The sequence below is a fragment of the Talpa occidentalis genome, unplaced genomic scaffold (assembly GCF_014898055.3).
Source record: "Talpa occidentalis isolate TD23 unplaced genomic scaffold, MPIMG_talOcc4v2.1 talOcc4.3, whole genome shotgun sequence".
In the NCBI taxonomy this organism is placed as follows: domain Eukaryota; kingdom Metazoa; phylum Chordata; class Mammalia; order Eulipotyphla; family Talpidae; genus Talpa; species Talpa occidentalis.
Genome location: NW_023603184.1, coordinates 43,001,823 through 43,016,891, shown reverse-complemented (window position 1 = coordinate 43,016,891; position 15,069 = coordinate 43,001,823). Strand labels below are relative to the sequence as shown.

General features: G+C 44.8%; 1 protein-coding gene across 1 annotated transcript in view; it reads left to right on the top strand.

Moving 5' to 3' along the window:
* Positions 1–15,069, top strand: part of TENM4 (teneurin transmembrane protein 4) — a 451,821-nt gene that overhangs the window by 312,897 nt on the left and 123,855 nt on the right. Inside the window, 2 exon segments of the mRNA XM_037523044.2 lie at positions 11,236–11,271; positions 11,274–11,420. Coding sequence (XP_037378941.1) covers positions 11,236–11,271; positions 11,274–11,420 — 183 coding nt within the window.

Here is a 15,069-nt window from a genome sequence, read left to right as displayed (position 1 = left end):
GGTATGAAGGGACAGAGCTCTTTGTAAAGTCTTACCTCAGGTCAGACAGGTGAGAAGGAGCCACGGGGGGTGGAAGGGTGAAGTAGGGCCAGAAAGGTAGGCAGAGTCCAAATCATAGAGGTCCCTGAATGCTTTGCATCAGTGAAATCTTGCATCAAAGATATATTTCAGTGCATACTGAAGATTTTCCTTTCAGAGTCCATGTCAGCTCAACCTAACCTAGGTTCTGCTTAACTTAAGGGAACCTTCTAGGGTTCAAACTCAGATCCTCTGAGCTTCCAATTTTTTTTTTCTATTATTCTCCTCCCCTAATGAAAAGAAAAGCAAAACACAGAACTTAAGTAATAATAATGATGGATAAGGAGCAGAAAAGCTCTGTTATCAAATCAAGTCACTATTGACAGGAAAATAAGTCCAATCCTTTAAAAAAATAAACTGAAAGTAGTGATGGGGTTAAAAAAAAAAAATTAAAGCGCCAAACATGGCAGTTGCATTAGTGCTAAATTTTTTAAATGGTAATTCAGTTTTATTTACGAGGCAAAATATAATTACATTTAAATTTGAAGGAACACAATTTAATTCTTATTAATGACAGAAAGACTGAGTGAGATGCTTTAATGCTGGAGAAATTGTCTTATGTTCATGGATGGGAGAGAAAATTAGATTCCGCATTGAGCATTCTCCCCTGTTACAAGTCTCATTTGTGTAGCCAGAATTGTTCCCTCTCTGAGAAGCATTAGCTTCTCAGCCCAGAAAGCAAAGCACTGACATCCAATTAAACATCAAAAGGAAATGATCAGGCTGAGCTATTTCTGTATAGGTATGTTATGGGAGGGGAAGCTCAGGTTAGAATTTCACCCCAGGAGTAATATCCATTGAGACTTGACATTTCCTGTACCCCTTCCCAATAGCAAGTGACAGCCTAAAATCAAAGTTCAGAATAATAAGTATTGGAGAGATTGACAGTGAAGCAGAGAAGGAAGAGGAGGTTTTGAAGCAAGGCAGAGACACCAGTTGTCTGGGAAGTAGCGTGGAGGTTTAACTACAATGAGATGGTCATTTCCTAACATTTAATCAAAGGCCGGGAAATTGGACCCAGACAGGCGTACTACTAAATACTGCCAGAGTTAAAGGTTGATAAACCAGGAGTTTGACAGCTTTGTAATTTCATAGAATTTCCCCCGACAGCCCTGAAACATTTTCTATCAGAATTGGAGCTCTTCAGTATGCAAATGTCAGCTCTCCTGAAATGCGGCTGCAGAATCAGGTCTCTTTGGATGCCCAAGCTGATATCTTATATAAAGTCTCCGCTTGTCTTCCTGAGTCAAACTGCTGGTGTGATAACTTGTAATTTTGAAATAATAACTATTCTTTGAATGGAAATTTTACATTTTCTAGAACTCTTCCTGTGTGCGCTTGCTTCATGATTTATTCAAACAGCAAATATATAAGCCTCTCACATTGCAGATGTTGTGATTCACAGGTAACTAGGGTTCAGAGAGCTTTGGACTTGCTCAAGGCACTCTAGAAACACATGGGCTCAAATTCAGCCTTCTCTGGCTGCAGAGTCTGTGTTTATCCTCTGCATAACTCTGCCATTGGCTATTATGAAGGTTTTTGCTGATATCATCTGTGGCTTGAGCATCAGTCCACTTCAGTTGGTAACACTGCTAGAAACTCAGAAATTGGGCCATCACCGTAGTGTTCCTGGCAGCAGCACAAGGGTTCAAGGAAAGGAGCAATGGCTTTCAAGTGTCATGACTGGGGGGCTTCCTGGAGGAGGTGGTATTTCACATGGGTGACAGAGGTTGGATCTGAGTTGGCAGAGAGAGAAGGAAGAAGCAAGCACCTTGCAGCCGCCCATTGTGGAAGTGAAAGATCTGCAAAGAAGCGTCTAGTCATGGGATTCACTAGAAATGGCCAGTAGTTTGGAGTGGCTTTGCTTAGGATACTTGTCGAGTAGGGAGAGAAGGCAAGAATTGAAGGAAGCCGGGGATATCGAGACTCATGAATAGCCTTGAAAGGCTATTTAAGTTCTAGCTGGAAAGTGTTAAGTGGAAGTGTGACAGAGTCTAATTTGGCTTTAGGACACTTATTCTAGTATTGGGGTACAGTTTGAGATGCCTGGGGGACCTCTAGGTGATGTATCCAGGAGATGTTAGCTAGATGAATACATGATCGGGCGGTGAGGTGGGCTTTTCTCAAGAGACATCAGGCCTGGAGGTCTTTGGGCAGAGAATTTAACATTAACTGTCTTTTCTATTCATCCATTGGGCCTTTTCAGTGCAGTTTGGATAGTGATCCAGCCCGGGCTAAAAATATACACCCTGGTCATGTTCTCGGGCCTCTCTGCCCATCAGCCCTTTTCTGGCTTGTTATCCTTCTGCAAAGTCAGACCCTGTTTGGAGGCCTCCTCCAAGCTAGGTTTGAACACCCCCAATCAAGAAACAGGGTACCCTCCAATTAAGATGAATAGCAGTGGCTTCCTTGTTCCAGCTCATAGGCTCTTCCAGTCCTTTGTAAAACTCAAAATTCCAGTCCTGAGGGAATAGGTGTGGAGACTGCCATGCATCAACATACCGGAATCCGCTTTTCTGCCTGGTTTGAAATCTTTCCAAGCTCCTTGAGTGAGGTGAAAGGCCATGTGGTTTCCAAGGCTCGTTAGCTTTCTGCCATCCAGACGCTGGGCAGAACCGTGGCTGGAAGCAGTGCCGACTCTTAGGTGACAGGGATGGAAGTTGAAAAGCACAGGAGAGTGGCTTGGGTTTGGCCTCAGTGTCAAAAGCAGACTAATTACTCTAAGGATGTCACAGGCTGCTTTCCTGTACTGTCCTCCCCTTCTGGCGTCTTCCTGAAACCTGCAGTGAGACTAAAGAGTCATCTGCCCAATTCAGTGGGAAAGGGAGGGGGAGAGAGTGTGTGCTATTTTGAAAACAACTTGTTCAAAATAGAGGGTTATCTGGCCTGTGGGAGAGAAAGTTAACTAGTAAATCGCCTACTGAGTGCCGGGCATGGTCACCATCTTTGTGCACACACACTTGGAGGGCAGCTTGAGGGTAGGAATGGTCAAATATAATATAAAATATAATTGTATAAATATAATTTCTGCATCCCCAGCCTCTAGAGGTATCCATCACATAGTTGGTGCTCAATACATTTTTTAATCAATTTTAAGATTCTGATAGGTGCCATTATTGCCATTTTGTAAATGACAGAGATAAGGCCCAAAGGTGTGAATATTTGTTTCCCCTAGCCAGGAAGTAGCAGAGCAGGCTCTTAAATACAGCTTGTCTGACTAACTACGAGCCTCTGTTCTGTGCAAAATTTTAGCACCTTCAGTGGGTAGATGGAGCACCCTGCCTCATCTCACTGGAATCTGGACTTCCTGTGTAGGACTCCCAGGGGGTGAGGGGTGATGTAGAGACGAAACCAATGATGTCAAAGTTCTGGAAGTAACACGGGTAGATTCGTCACCCTGGCAAAAGAAAGAGCCACGTAAAGTGCTTTGGGAAGGCAGGAGGTGCAGCCATTTCCAGCTGGAGCATGGGAAGGAGGCTACAAGGAGGAGGTGGCTTTTGGAGCCAGACCTCAAAGCACGTTTAGATTGGAACGTGAAAAGATCGGGCTAAAGGAGAACCTAGACCTTGCAAACAGCATGTGCAGAAGCACAGAGGAAGAGCCGTGAGGTCCCCCTTTTAGCCACTTGTCAGATGGCGCCAAGCGCTTGCTCAGTGCTGACAGTCATGTCGCGATGTGGCAAAGGTCAAGACACTTCCTCTGTGAGGGCCCTTGCCGTCCTGTCTGCAAGCTAGCTAGGGAACCCGAGGTGCCTTCTCTGACCACAAAAATTGTTCCTTTACATTGCCCTCCTCTTTGTCTCTCTCCCCTAAATGCCCCTAAAGGAGATCCTCTGGCCAGAACCAGACTGCTTCGTGCCCTCCTCCATTTCTCCTCTTCCCATGGTCCTTCATCTCCGTCTGTTTCCCATCCTCACTCACTTCTCTGTGTCCTCCTTCACATCCACCTTGCAAAACCCAGGATCATTCCAGCCATTTGACATCACTGATCAGACAGCTGGACTTCTGAGGACCATTAGCCATATCCCACCGTGTGCATGAGCTTTGGCCTCTCTGGCACCGCCCAGCTATAGTTCTTGTGCTTTGCAAGTTGTGGCTTTCATTCCCTGGAGGGCTCTTTCAAACATCTACATCTGCTGTCAGCATCCTGCTCAGCAGAGATTCCTGCCTGCCTAAGCCACCAAGACCATTGGTGAGGAGTGCTCCTGCCCTGGCCTGCCCGTTCTCCAGCCCATGCCCCTCAGGTCTCTGCCCACAACTCTCTCCCAGTAGGATGAGGAACCCATAGAGCCTGCTCCTCTGATTATATCCTGGATCCAACCCTCCAGCTGTTGAGAGGCTCCCCAGTTATTCAGACTATGCCCATGTTCTCATTATCTTCAAACCCCATCACTTTCCCCTGACTCTCTCCAGAACATAAACATGATGTTGTTGCCATGTACTGAGTGTTCACTGTATAGGAGCCGTGTGCAATACTAGGCACATTGGGTAGTATTCATTGAAGCTCCACGCAAATCTGGGATGTTGACATCTGCGCTCTTTTTGCAGATGATTAAGCTGAGGCACAAAAAGATGAAGTAATTTACCCAAGTCCCCTGGGTGGGTGGATGGACAGACAGATGGGCAGTGAGATGCCCTGTTTACTAAATAGCTGGTATTATGATTAGGTGGTTAGGTGGTACGCAGATGGAGGAGGAATAGATGGATAAACAAAAGGTAGAATATTTAACATAACAAGCATTGGATTTGCTAAGGAATAAGACACAGACTCTGATTTCAGAGATTCTATAGCTTAGCTGGAGTGTCTTCCTTCACATCCACCTTGCAAAACCCAGGATTTAGTATGTACGTACATATATGCATGCATGAATGCATACAAACAAACCATGGGGAACAATGTCAGATTATATCTGAGGTTTTGCCTAGACCAAAAAGCAATGTTAATAATGTTAATGGAAGTCACCTTTCATTCTCACTAAGCACCTCTGAGCAAATCACTTTATCTCTCTAAGCTGTTAACTATGATACAGAATTGAAAACATTTTGGGACTGTTATGAGGATTCAGCGAGAAAATACTTGTGTGCCACCTACAATGGTTCTCCAGTTTATCCTTGTGTTTGCCTCAAATGCTGTCTAGAGGGGCTTGGACTGAAAGTATGCCAGGATTGCAGAGAGGTTCCCTAAGCAGTGCAGTAACTCAGATGAGCTAGTGTTAAAATTCCTAGCAGAAATCATTTAAAATTATTTAGCCCTCTTAAGTTCACTCTTAAACCCTGAGGTCAGGAGCAGAATAGAATAATTTTCCCTATTATCCCTGTGGTGCTAAATGTAGACTTATTAAAGGACTCCCAAGAGGTCAGATGGGGTCAAGACCCTGTTTCCACGTCCCTGGAATTTGAAAATTGGTTTCACTTGCTTCTGTTCCTTGCTCAGCAGGAAAGCACATCGGGTGGAATCCCCTCTGTTCCCCACTTGGGTTAATTTTGAGCATCTTTCTAAGCAGAAGAAACTTTATGGGGAAATTATACGTAAGTCTCTCCTTTTAAGGGAAAGGCATACCTTCCCCTCCCAAATTTTAATGAACTAGACTGTAAAGCAAATCCAGATAAATTAAAATACAGTTGTGATAGGTCCCAGGCTTCACCCAGGGATTAACATTTAAGGAGAGGGGCCGGGGGGTGGACAGTTCTTTCCCTTATATGTATACATTTTAGGGCACAGTTAACCAATAACCAAACCTTCTATCTTCCCCTACCCTTTTCACCTCTTCCTTGTGTGTCCACCTGCTTCCACACCATGGAGAGAAAACAACATGACACTGGCATTGGCTTATGTGTGTAAAGTCTGAGACTCTTGAAAATTACTGAGTCCTCAGTCAGATTGGGAGAGGATAACTTCCTAAGAAGATTAGGCACAGAGGAAAGTGAGCCCCTATGTGAATACATTTAACCAAGTCAATTTTGCACAAGATGGCACTAAGATAGAGCCATCTGAAATAACAGCTCTTCCATGAAGCTTTTTCATTCTATTATCCATCCATTCTTTCAGCAAATATTTGTTGAAAGCTCATGTTATGCTAGACCCGATTCCAGCTGTCAGGAATCCAAGATGAATAAAAGCTAAAGCTTGCTGTCAGGTGGGCTTTCAGTCTAGAGAGAAGAGAGACACAGACACAAGCAAGGCAAGGCAGGGGTGAGGGGTGGAGAGCTGTGGATTTTACTTCCCCTAGGACAAGAGCGAATATGTACTCTCAGGCCTGGCCTGCCCCATTTCCAAGACTCTGTGTAGTTCAGTCAGGAGCTCTACAAACTTGGAGTGAGGATGTCGGGGCAGTGGGGGATTGTTGCCCCATCTCTAGAGGAAACCAAGGCTGCAAATATAAATGGCTGCCAACTAGGTCTTGATAGTCTAGACTGCTGGTGGCACACCAGGTGACCAGAGAAAGTGCTTCATACCCAAATTTTGTGACTGCAACTAAAAAAGCATAGAGTTTGTTCTTCAGGAAGATGTTCCTCTGCCAGGTGACTAGGAGCTGTGCTGATACAGGGTGTCAGATGTCCTTATAAGTCAGTCATGAACTTAATACCATTTATTTTTTTTTATTTTTTAAATATTTTATGTAATTCCTACATCATTTTTCATTTAAAAGAGCTCTTCCATACACATAGCCTTTCCTCTAATTATCAATGCCCACCCTATAGGGGACTATCATGATTTCTCATTTTGGGGTGAAAAATTAGGATCAGAGAGATTAAGTAATTCTCCCACAGACCTATAGCTAGGAAAGTGGGAGTCACAATCTAAGCCCAAGTCTACCCTGGGGATAGTGTCTTCCATATTTCTTCAGGATATTGCTCCCAGACCCCACCCTCTGTCCTAGGAGACAGAGACTCTCATGTTAATCACGTGAAAGTCAATCAGCACTGAGCAATGCTCACTTATCGGAAGTGTGCCAAAAGTCAGAATTCACATGCCATCTTCTGACTTCTGTCTGTTACACCTGCCCCTACATCTCATTTCCGTTCTCATAAGAATATGCATGCACTCACTTTATCATAGGCTGACTGTGTGCCAAGCACTGTGCTTGCAGCTCTACTTTCACCCTGCTGTGGCATTTAATGTAATCTATTTAGGATATGTGTATCTGCCATGCTAGAGTGTAAACTCCCTGAGATCAGGGAAGGACTGTGTCTGTCATAATCACCATTGAATTGCCAGTGGCCACTCTAGGATTTACACATAGTGAGGCTCAAGAAACTAAACAAATGAGAGTAATTTCTACAACGCTCTACAGTAGTTGGCATCATCCCCAGTTTACAAGTGAAGAAACTCAAAACCTAGAGAGAAGCTGTGCCTCGGATTTCACAAAGTACCACTTACACTATGTAAAAGGCATATGAGCTGTCAAAGCACATTCCTTAGCCTCATCCTATTTGTTTCTCACCAACCACTCTGGGAAGTTACATCTGTTTTAATGTCAAAGCAAAAATAGAGAAGGAAAAATAAAGCAGTTCCTTTTATTTCAAGAACAAAAAAAGTGTGTGTGTGTGTGTGTGTGTGTGTGTGTGTAACAATAGGGCCCACAACTTGATGCTAATGATAAAGTAGCATCTCAGATTTCTGCTCCCATGAGTCTTGGGTCTCTCCCACTCAGGCAAAAGATCATCTTCAGAGGAGAACCTGAACACTGGCAGGTCGTGTTCCCCTCAGTTAGCACCCCACAAACATCAAGGTCACCCTGTAGAGGCCCCTTCCATTAAGATATGTAAGAACTCACAGCCTAGCTTGGAAAGAGCTGAGGGAAGGCTGCCCAGCTACCAGGCACCTTCAGTGTTGTACCAGAAGAGCATGTCTGCTGTAAATTGGCAAGGAAATGGGAGTGTTTAGATGAGAAAAGTGAGGCCAAGTTTGTGGCAAACTCTGCATAGAGGATCTCATTTCATTTTGCTTTTATCCAGGCTCTGACTTGGATGAAACAAAGGATAAACAACTGGGCCAGGTAGGAGGTAGATCTGCTAGAAGGAACCAAAAGGCTCCCTCAAGTGAGAGCCTACCTCCTTGCCTGTTCTAAGACCCAGTTTCTTATCTGCCTGTCTTGCAGTATTGCTTTGCAGATTGTCCAAAACAAGGAATAGCACAGATAACCTGAGCAGTTTGGAGAATTCCTTTATGCTTTCTGAGTCTCAGTAGCCTTACCTCAACGAAAGTAATAGCCAGATGTTCTTAGCATTGCTGTGATAGTTAAACGAGAAACTGTAGGTGAAGAGTGCTTTGCTAATGGTAAAACCTGACAGGAATTTTAGTTACTAAGCCAAAAAGGGCTTTCCTACACATGAACTCATGATTTTACACCAACCCTGTGAGATAGAAATGGAAATTGTTTTCCCATTTTGCAGAAACGGAAAGTGAGGTTCAATGAACCTGCAACTTGGCTGCTTGCAGATTACCCAACCAATAAGTAACACAGCTAAGATTAGATCCCAAATCCAACTGATCCTAAGATTCACGAGTTTTTTTTTTTTTATTGTTATTCCCCATTGTACATATGCAAAAATATATAGAAGTAATACCTCTAGATAATTTGGGTAGTCTTGGCATGTCAACATCAGTTTGTGTTTTGTCTGGACTCTGATCTCCTAGAGGGCAGTGATTATGTCTTATTGACTATATTCCTAGCCCTGAGCACCGGCTCTGGCACACAGTAAGTGGAGAAGTACTGTTTGTTGTTCACTTTAATGCCATAAACAATCACCTAGAAAAAGTGCTAAGGATATCTAAACAACTACTAAACTGATGTTTCCTTTGAGACTGGGGCATAAAGGGGGTAGGGGGCCCAAGTTGGGGGACCAACCTTGAGCAAAGGCCTGGCTTCCAGTCCCCAGGGGTCATGGCCTTTACAGGACTGCACAGAAGGGATGGAAATTTCAAAGACAACTTAGGGAGGCCTGGGGCCTGGAAAAGTCATTCTTTGTCTTGAGTGAAGTCCAAGATGTTGCATCTGTGAACAAGAAAGTGAGTGTGCTTGAAGCACGTGCTGAGAAACCCCTGTCTTGGAGGGCACAGACAGGCACCACCTGACTTAGGAAATTTCATAAGGGCAGCCCACTGGACACATGCAGACAAGTCACCCAGGCTGACTTTCACCCAAGCAGGGTGTGCAGGCTTTATTTTAAATTCTCAGGCATCCATAGCCCCAGGCACACAGAGGTTCATCCATTATCCAGCAAACCTAATGAAGGGTCTGCCCTGTGCTAGTTCTGTGCTAGGTACCGGGCTTAGAGGTGGTGAGAAGAATTCCATCCTTAGGTTGCCCCCTTTGACAGTGAGACAGACGCAGAGCAGAACATCACTCCATGGTGTAACGTGGAAAGATAAGGAGCAAGAGAACAACAATTGGATGAATCTAGCAGACTTCTCAGAGGAGGAGGGACACTTGAGTGGAGCCTCAGGGGTAGATCATATGTGTGACGTGGAGGATGCATACATGGGAGAATTTCACAGTCTCAGAGCTAGAAGGGACCTCAGATGCTATCAGGTTCCCCAGCAGTACATAAGGAAACTGATGTGCAGAGAGGGGAAGTGACCTTCCCAAGGTCACACAGCCCTTTAGTGGCTGGGCACACAGGGATCTCCAAACCTGGTTCTTCAACTCCTCGTCTAAAACTCACTGTTCTGAGAAGCGCTCTTGAGTTAATGCCCTTTTCTGTCATCTGCATCTCTGAGTGCCTAATGAGCCCTGTTGGTCGGCATCATTATTGCCCAGACTCAACAGGTCAGCTAAGTCGAAGAACCTGCCCAAAGTCACACAACTCAGAAGATGCTGAACCTGGCACCGAACTCAGGTCTCCTGGTTCCAGGTCAGGGTTCTTTCTCCACACGACCGTGGCCTCCCTCTCCCCTGGGCTCCTGAGAAATCCAATGAATTCCTGTGTGCAGTAGCTTGCTTTGAGACAGTGTGCACACCAAGGTATCTGGCCTGGGAACCACACCACAAAAAGGTATTCACTGTGGTGGTGGTTTTATTTCTCGAATATTTTAGCCATTGCCTTCCAGAAGGATACGGAAGGTCTCAGTCTCTGAGATCTAATTTAGTCTTCTTTCCTTTTCTAAAAGTAGCAGGACTATTCGTAGCTCCTAAACCAGAGGTACAGCTTGGAAGGGAGTAACAGGCAAAAGCAACTTGGCACAGTGCCAGTTCATCTAGTTGGAAAGAAATTGAAGGTGCTAGGATTTTCATTCGAAAGCAGTTGGGCCGTGAGGCACACCGAAGCAAATCAGAGTCGCCATCACAGCCCTGGCAGAAAACACTGGTGCGCATGGCCACTCAACCCATTTCCTAAAAAGCGGTTGGATTTTGAGCCTTCACAGCCTCTGCCCATGTGACCGTGAAGCTGGTGCTGGCCCTGAGCCCAAGGGGCCTATGAATCAGGCCGTGTGTGTTTTGCACCATCTCACAGACAGGCCTTTGTAAAGGGCTGGACAACTGCACTCTGAAGTGGCTGTGAAGTGGCCCCCCAACTGTTTACTTTGGATCAGAAAGGCCATTTAAATGGTGTTTGGCATTGGGGTGATGAAGCAGTGAGCAGAAGCGCAGAACACAAACCCAGCAGAGGCACAGGAGAGACACCCAGAGCACGCTCAGGGGGTACAGGGCCCAGCCTCCCCTCCACCCCACCTCAGTTAGAGCAAGGCAGGAAGGATAGGCAGGCCCACGACCCCTCACATACCCAGCCAGACCCACAAGCACTGCGCTTGGCGACCGGGGACTCATCCTCACTTTGTTTTCACACATAACCAGTTTTTAATTAAATCTGACTTTCCTCACATCTGTTCCGAAGGCCTGTCCCCTTTGGAAGTGGCGAGCACAAAAGCAGCGACGACGCGCTGGCAATAGGGAAAAGCAAACAACAGAACCCTTGAATCCATGCTCTTTCCGTGGGGCACGGCTGGGGCTCCGGAGGGGCTTCTGCCCAGACCATTGTCCTCGCTGAGCAGCATTGTCCTTGGAGATTAGCCTCCCGAGCCTCAGGAATCCAGTGGCCCTAAGCAGGTAGCCAAGTGTGACCCCATTCCCAACAATAACTCGCTCAATACTTGTCTTTTCTCTCCCCCCTCCCCTGCCCTCCTGCCCCATCTCTCCACTCTCCCTCCCCACAGAGATCTGTGCTGCCGACTGTGGTGGCCACGGCGTCTGCGTGGGGGCGCCTGCCGCTGCGAGGACGGCTGGATGGGGGCGGCCTGCGACCAGAGGGCCTGCCACCCGCGCTGCGCCGAGCACGGGACCTGCCGCGACGGGAAGTGCGAGTGCAGCCCTGGCTGGAACGGCGAGCACTGCACCATCGGTATGGCGGGCCGGGCTGCATGCGCCTTCGTCTGCGGGGCGCTCAGGGCAAGCCTGGGCCCCTCTGCATGCGGGAAGTGGGCAGAAGTCCTTTCATCTGGCACACTGTGGCTAGCATTTCCTCGACATCAATTGCATGGAAATGCACTAGCGAGCATTTCCAGCGTTTCCAGCCCGAGCTGCACCTCTGGACCCCGCCACCTGTCAGCATGCCTCGCAGACCAGCCCCTCCCAGACCAAATGTCACGTAGCTCTGAGCTCAGGAACTGGGGTTCAGGAGTGAGGCAGGTGGTTCTACCACAACTGTGGGCCAGTCCCGGTGCCGCCAAGCCTCACTTTCCTGGGGCATAATCACAGATGTGGACGTAGCACAGGCCGGCACCTGACAGAGGCTCCGTAAACAGAGCCATTGTCTCTCACTCACAATCTGGTGGGGATTGCTGGGGCTTAGTCTGAGCCATCACCCCCACTGGCCTCCTAGGCCAGAGCTCCCAAAGAGGCCTGAATCCTAGGGAAACTGCCCCACAGGCCCCAAACCACATCTGCATCCCATTAGCCCAGGGATCCTTCCCTCTGGTCCTCCGCTTCGGTCCTGTCTGCATCCATCTCCCTTCCTCTCTTTCGGGGGCTCCTCGGCATAGGCCCCTGCTGAAGCAACACTGTTGGCAGTTTTCAAAACAAGCTGATCACTCTGTTCCTTTCTTTCTGCCTTTCCTGCTGGTTTTGTTGATTTTAAACACAGCCAGCCGTTTTGCTTGGTTTATTATCCTAAAGTGAACACTCACCTAAAGTTTTTTAGTGACTCCTCTGGTTTGTATATGTGTGTTCTAACGACGTCCCCTCCCATTTTTTGGAAGGAACAGTCTGTGATCAGATGGTGAGCACATGGTTTTAGAAGGCAGGTTCTTGTTCCCTCCTACCCCAGTTCTCAAAGTCACCTCTTGAATCTTGTAGAAACTGGGAAACAAGCCTCAAAGCTTTTGAGGGACAAATAGATTTTTTTTTTTAATAATAAATTTTATTTTTATATTCTCCATACAGTTGCAACCCCCCCCTTTCTGATCCCAATCCCTCCCCTCCCGCCCCCCACCCCCCCCAAAAGTGTCTCTGTTTCATAGTTTTTTGTTGATTCTGATTTTCACTTTCTTATAGTTATTCATTTTCCTGGTCCCTTATTTAAGTTTTCTAGATTCCTGCTATGAGTGAGACCATCCAGTATTTTTCTTTTTCTTTTTGGCTTATTTCGCTGAGCATGATCCCTTCCAGCGCCATCCATGTTGCTGCAAATTGCATGTGCTTATCTTTTTTGAATGCTGAGTAATATTCCATGGTGTATATGTACCACATCTTCTTGATCCAGTCATCTATTTTTGGGCATTTGGTTTGTTTCCAAAGCTTAGCTATTGTAAATAGTGCTGCTATAAACATAGGGGTGCAGGTGTTCTTTGGAATGGATGTTTCTGTTTCCTTTGGGTAGATACCTAGGAGTGGAATTGCTGGATCATATGGAAGCTCTATGTTTAGTAGGTCCAGAAATCTCCACACAGCTCTCCACAGTGGTTGGACCAGTTTGCACTCCCACCAACAGTGCAGAAGAGTTCCTTTTTCTCCACACCCTCGCCAACACTTGTTGTTGCTAGTTTTTTTAATATGTGCCATTCTCACTGGTGTAAGATGGTATCTCATGGTAGTTTTGATTTGCATTTCCCTGATGACAAGTGATGTTGAACATTTTTTCATATGCCTGTTGGCCATTTGCATTTCCTCTTCAGAGAAGTTTCTTTTTAGCTCTTCTGCCCATTTTTTGACTGGATTATTTTCTTTGTTGTTGTTGAGTCTCATCAGCTCTTTGCAGATTTTTGTGATCAGTCCTTTATCATTAGTGTTGGGTGCAAAAATGTTCTCCCAGTTGGTGGGGTTCCTCTTTGTTTTTGTTATTGTCTCTTTTGCTATGCAGAAGCTCTTTAATTTGATGTAGTCCCAGCTGTTTATCTTTGCCTTCACTATCACTGCTTTGGGTGATGTGTCTGTAAAGATGTCTTTGATGTGCAAATCACATAGTGTTTCGCCTATATTTCCTTGTATATATTTTATGGTTTCAGGTCTTATGTCTAGTTCTTTAATCCATTTTGAGTTGATTTTCATGTATGGCGTGAGGTAGTAGTCAAGCTTCATTCTTTTGCATGTAGTGACCCAGTTTTCCCAACACCATTTATTGAACAAACTTTCTTTGCTCCAATGCATAGTCTTTGCTCCTTTGTCAAAGATTAGTTGACCATAGATCTGTGGGTTTATTTCTGGATTTTGTATTCGATTCCATTGGTCTGTATGTCTGTTCTTGTTCCAATACCATGCAGTTTTGATTATTATGGCTTTGTAGTATAGTTTGAAGTCTGGGAGTGTGATGCCTCCATTCCCTTCTTTTTTTTTTCAGGAGAGCTTTGGCTATTCGGGGTTTTTTGTGAATCCATATGAATTTCATCAATAATTGTTCTATTTCTTTGAAGAATGACATTGAAATTTTGATTGGAATAGCATTGAATCTGTATATTGCTTTTGGTAGGATGGCCATTTTAATAATGTTTATTCTTCCAATCCATGAGCAGGGGATGTCTTTCCATTTCTTTGTGTCTTCTTCTATTTCTTTTAACAGTGTTTTATAGTTTTCTTTGTATAGGTCCTTTACCTCTTTTGTTAGATTTATTCCCAAATATTTGATTTTTTTTTTGTTTCAATAATAAAAGGGATGGTTTTTTTTATTTCTTCTTCTTCAGATTTATTGTTTGTGTATAGGAAGTCTACTGACTTTTGCGTGTTGATTTTGTATCCTGCCACTTTACTGAACTGATTGATTAGTTGAATTAGTTTTTCTGTGGAGTTTTTGGGGTTCTCTACGTATATTATCATATCATCTGCAAATAGTGATAGTTTGACTTCTTCTTTTCTATTTGGATTCCTTGTATGTCTTTCTCTTGTCTTATTGCTCTGGCTAGGACTTCCAGTATTATATTGAAAAGCAGTGGTGAGAGTGGACATCCTTGTCTTGTTCCAGATCTTAATGGAATTGCTTTCAGCTTTTCACCATTGAGAATGATACTGGCTGTTGGCTTCTCATAGATGGCCTTTATGATGTTGAGGTATGTTCCTTGTATCCCAAGAATTTCAAGGGCTTTTATCATGAATGGGTGTTGCACTTTGTCGAAAGCTTTCTCAGCATCTATTGATATTATCATATGGTTTTTATATTTCTTTTTTTTGATGTGTTGGATAACGTTGATTGATTTTCGGATGTTGAACCATCCTTGTGTCCCTGGAATGAATCCTACTTGGTCGTGGTAAATTATCTTATGGATACATTGTTGGATTGTGATAGCTAAAATTTTATTGAGGATTTTTGCATCAGTGTTCATTAGGGAGATTGGCCTGTAGTTTTCCTTTTTTGTGTTCTCCTTGTTCGGTTTTGGTATTAGTGTAATGTTGGCTTCATAGAACGTGTTTGGTATTGTCCCTTCCTTCTCAATTTTTGGAAGAGTTTGTGAAGGATAGGCACTAATTCGTCTCTGAATGTTTGGTAGAATTCATTTGTAAATCCATCAGGTCCTGGGCTTTTGTTTTTGGGGAGGTTTTTGATTACCATTTCAATTTCGCTA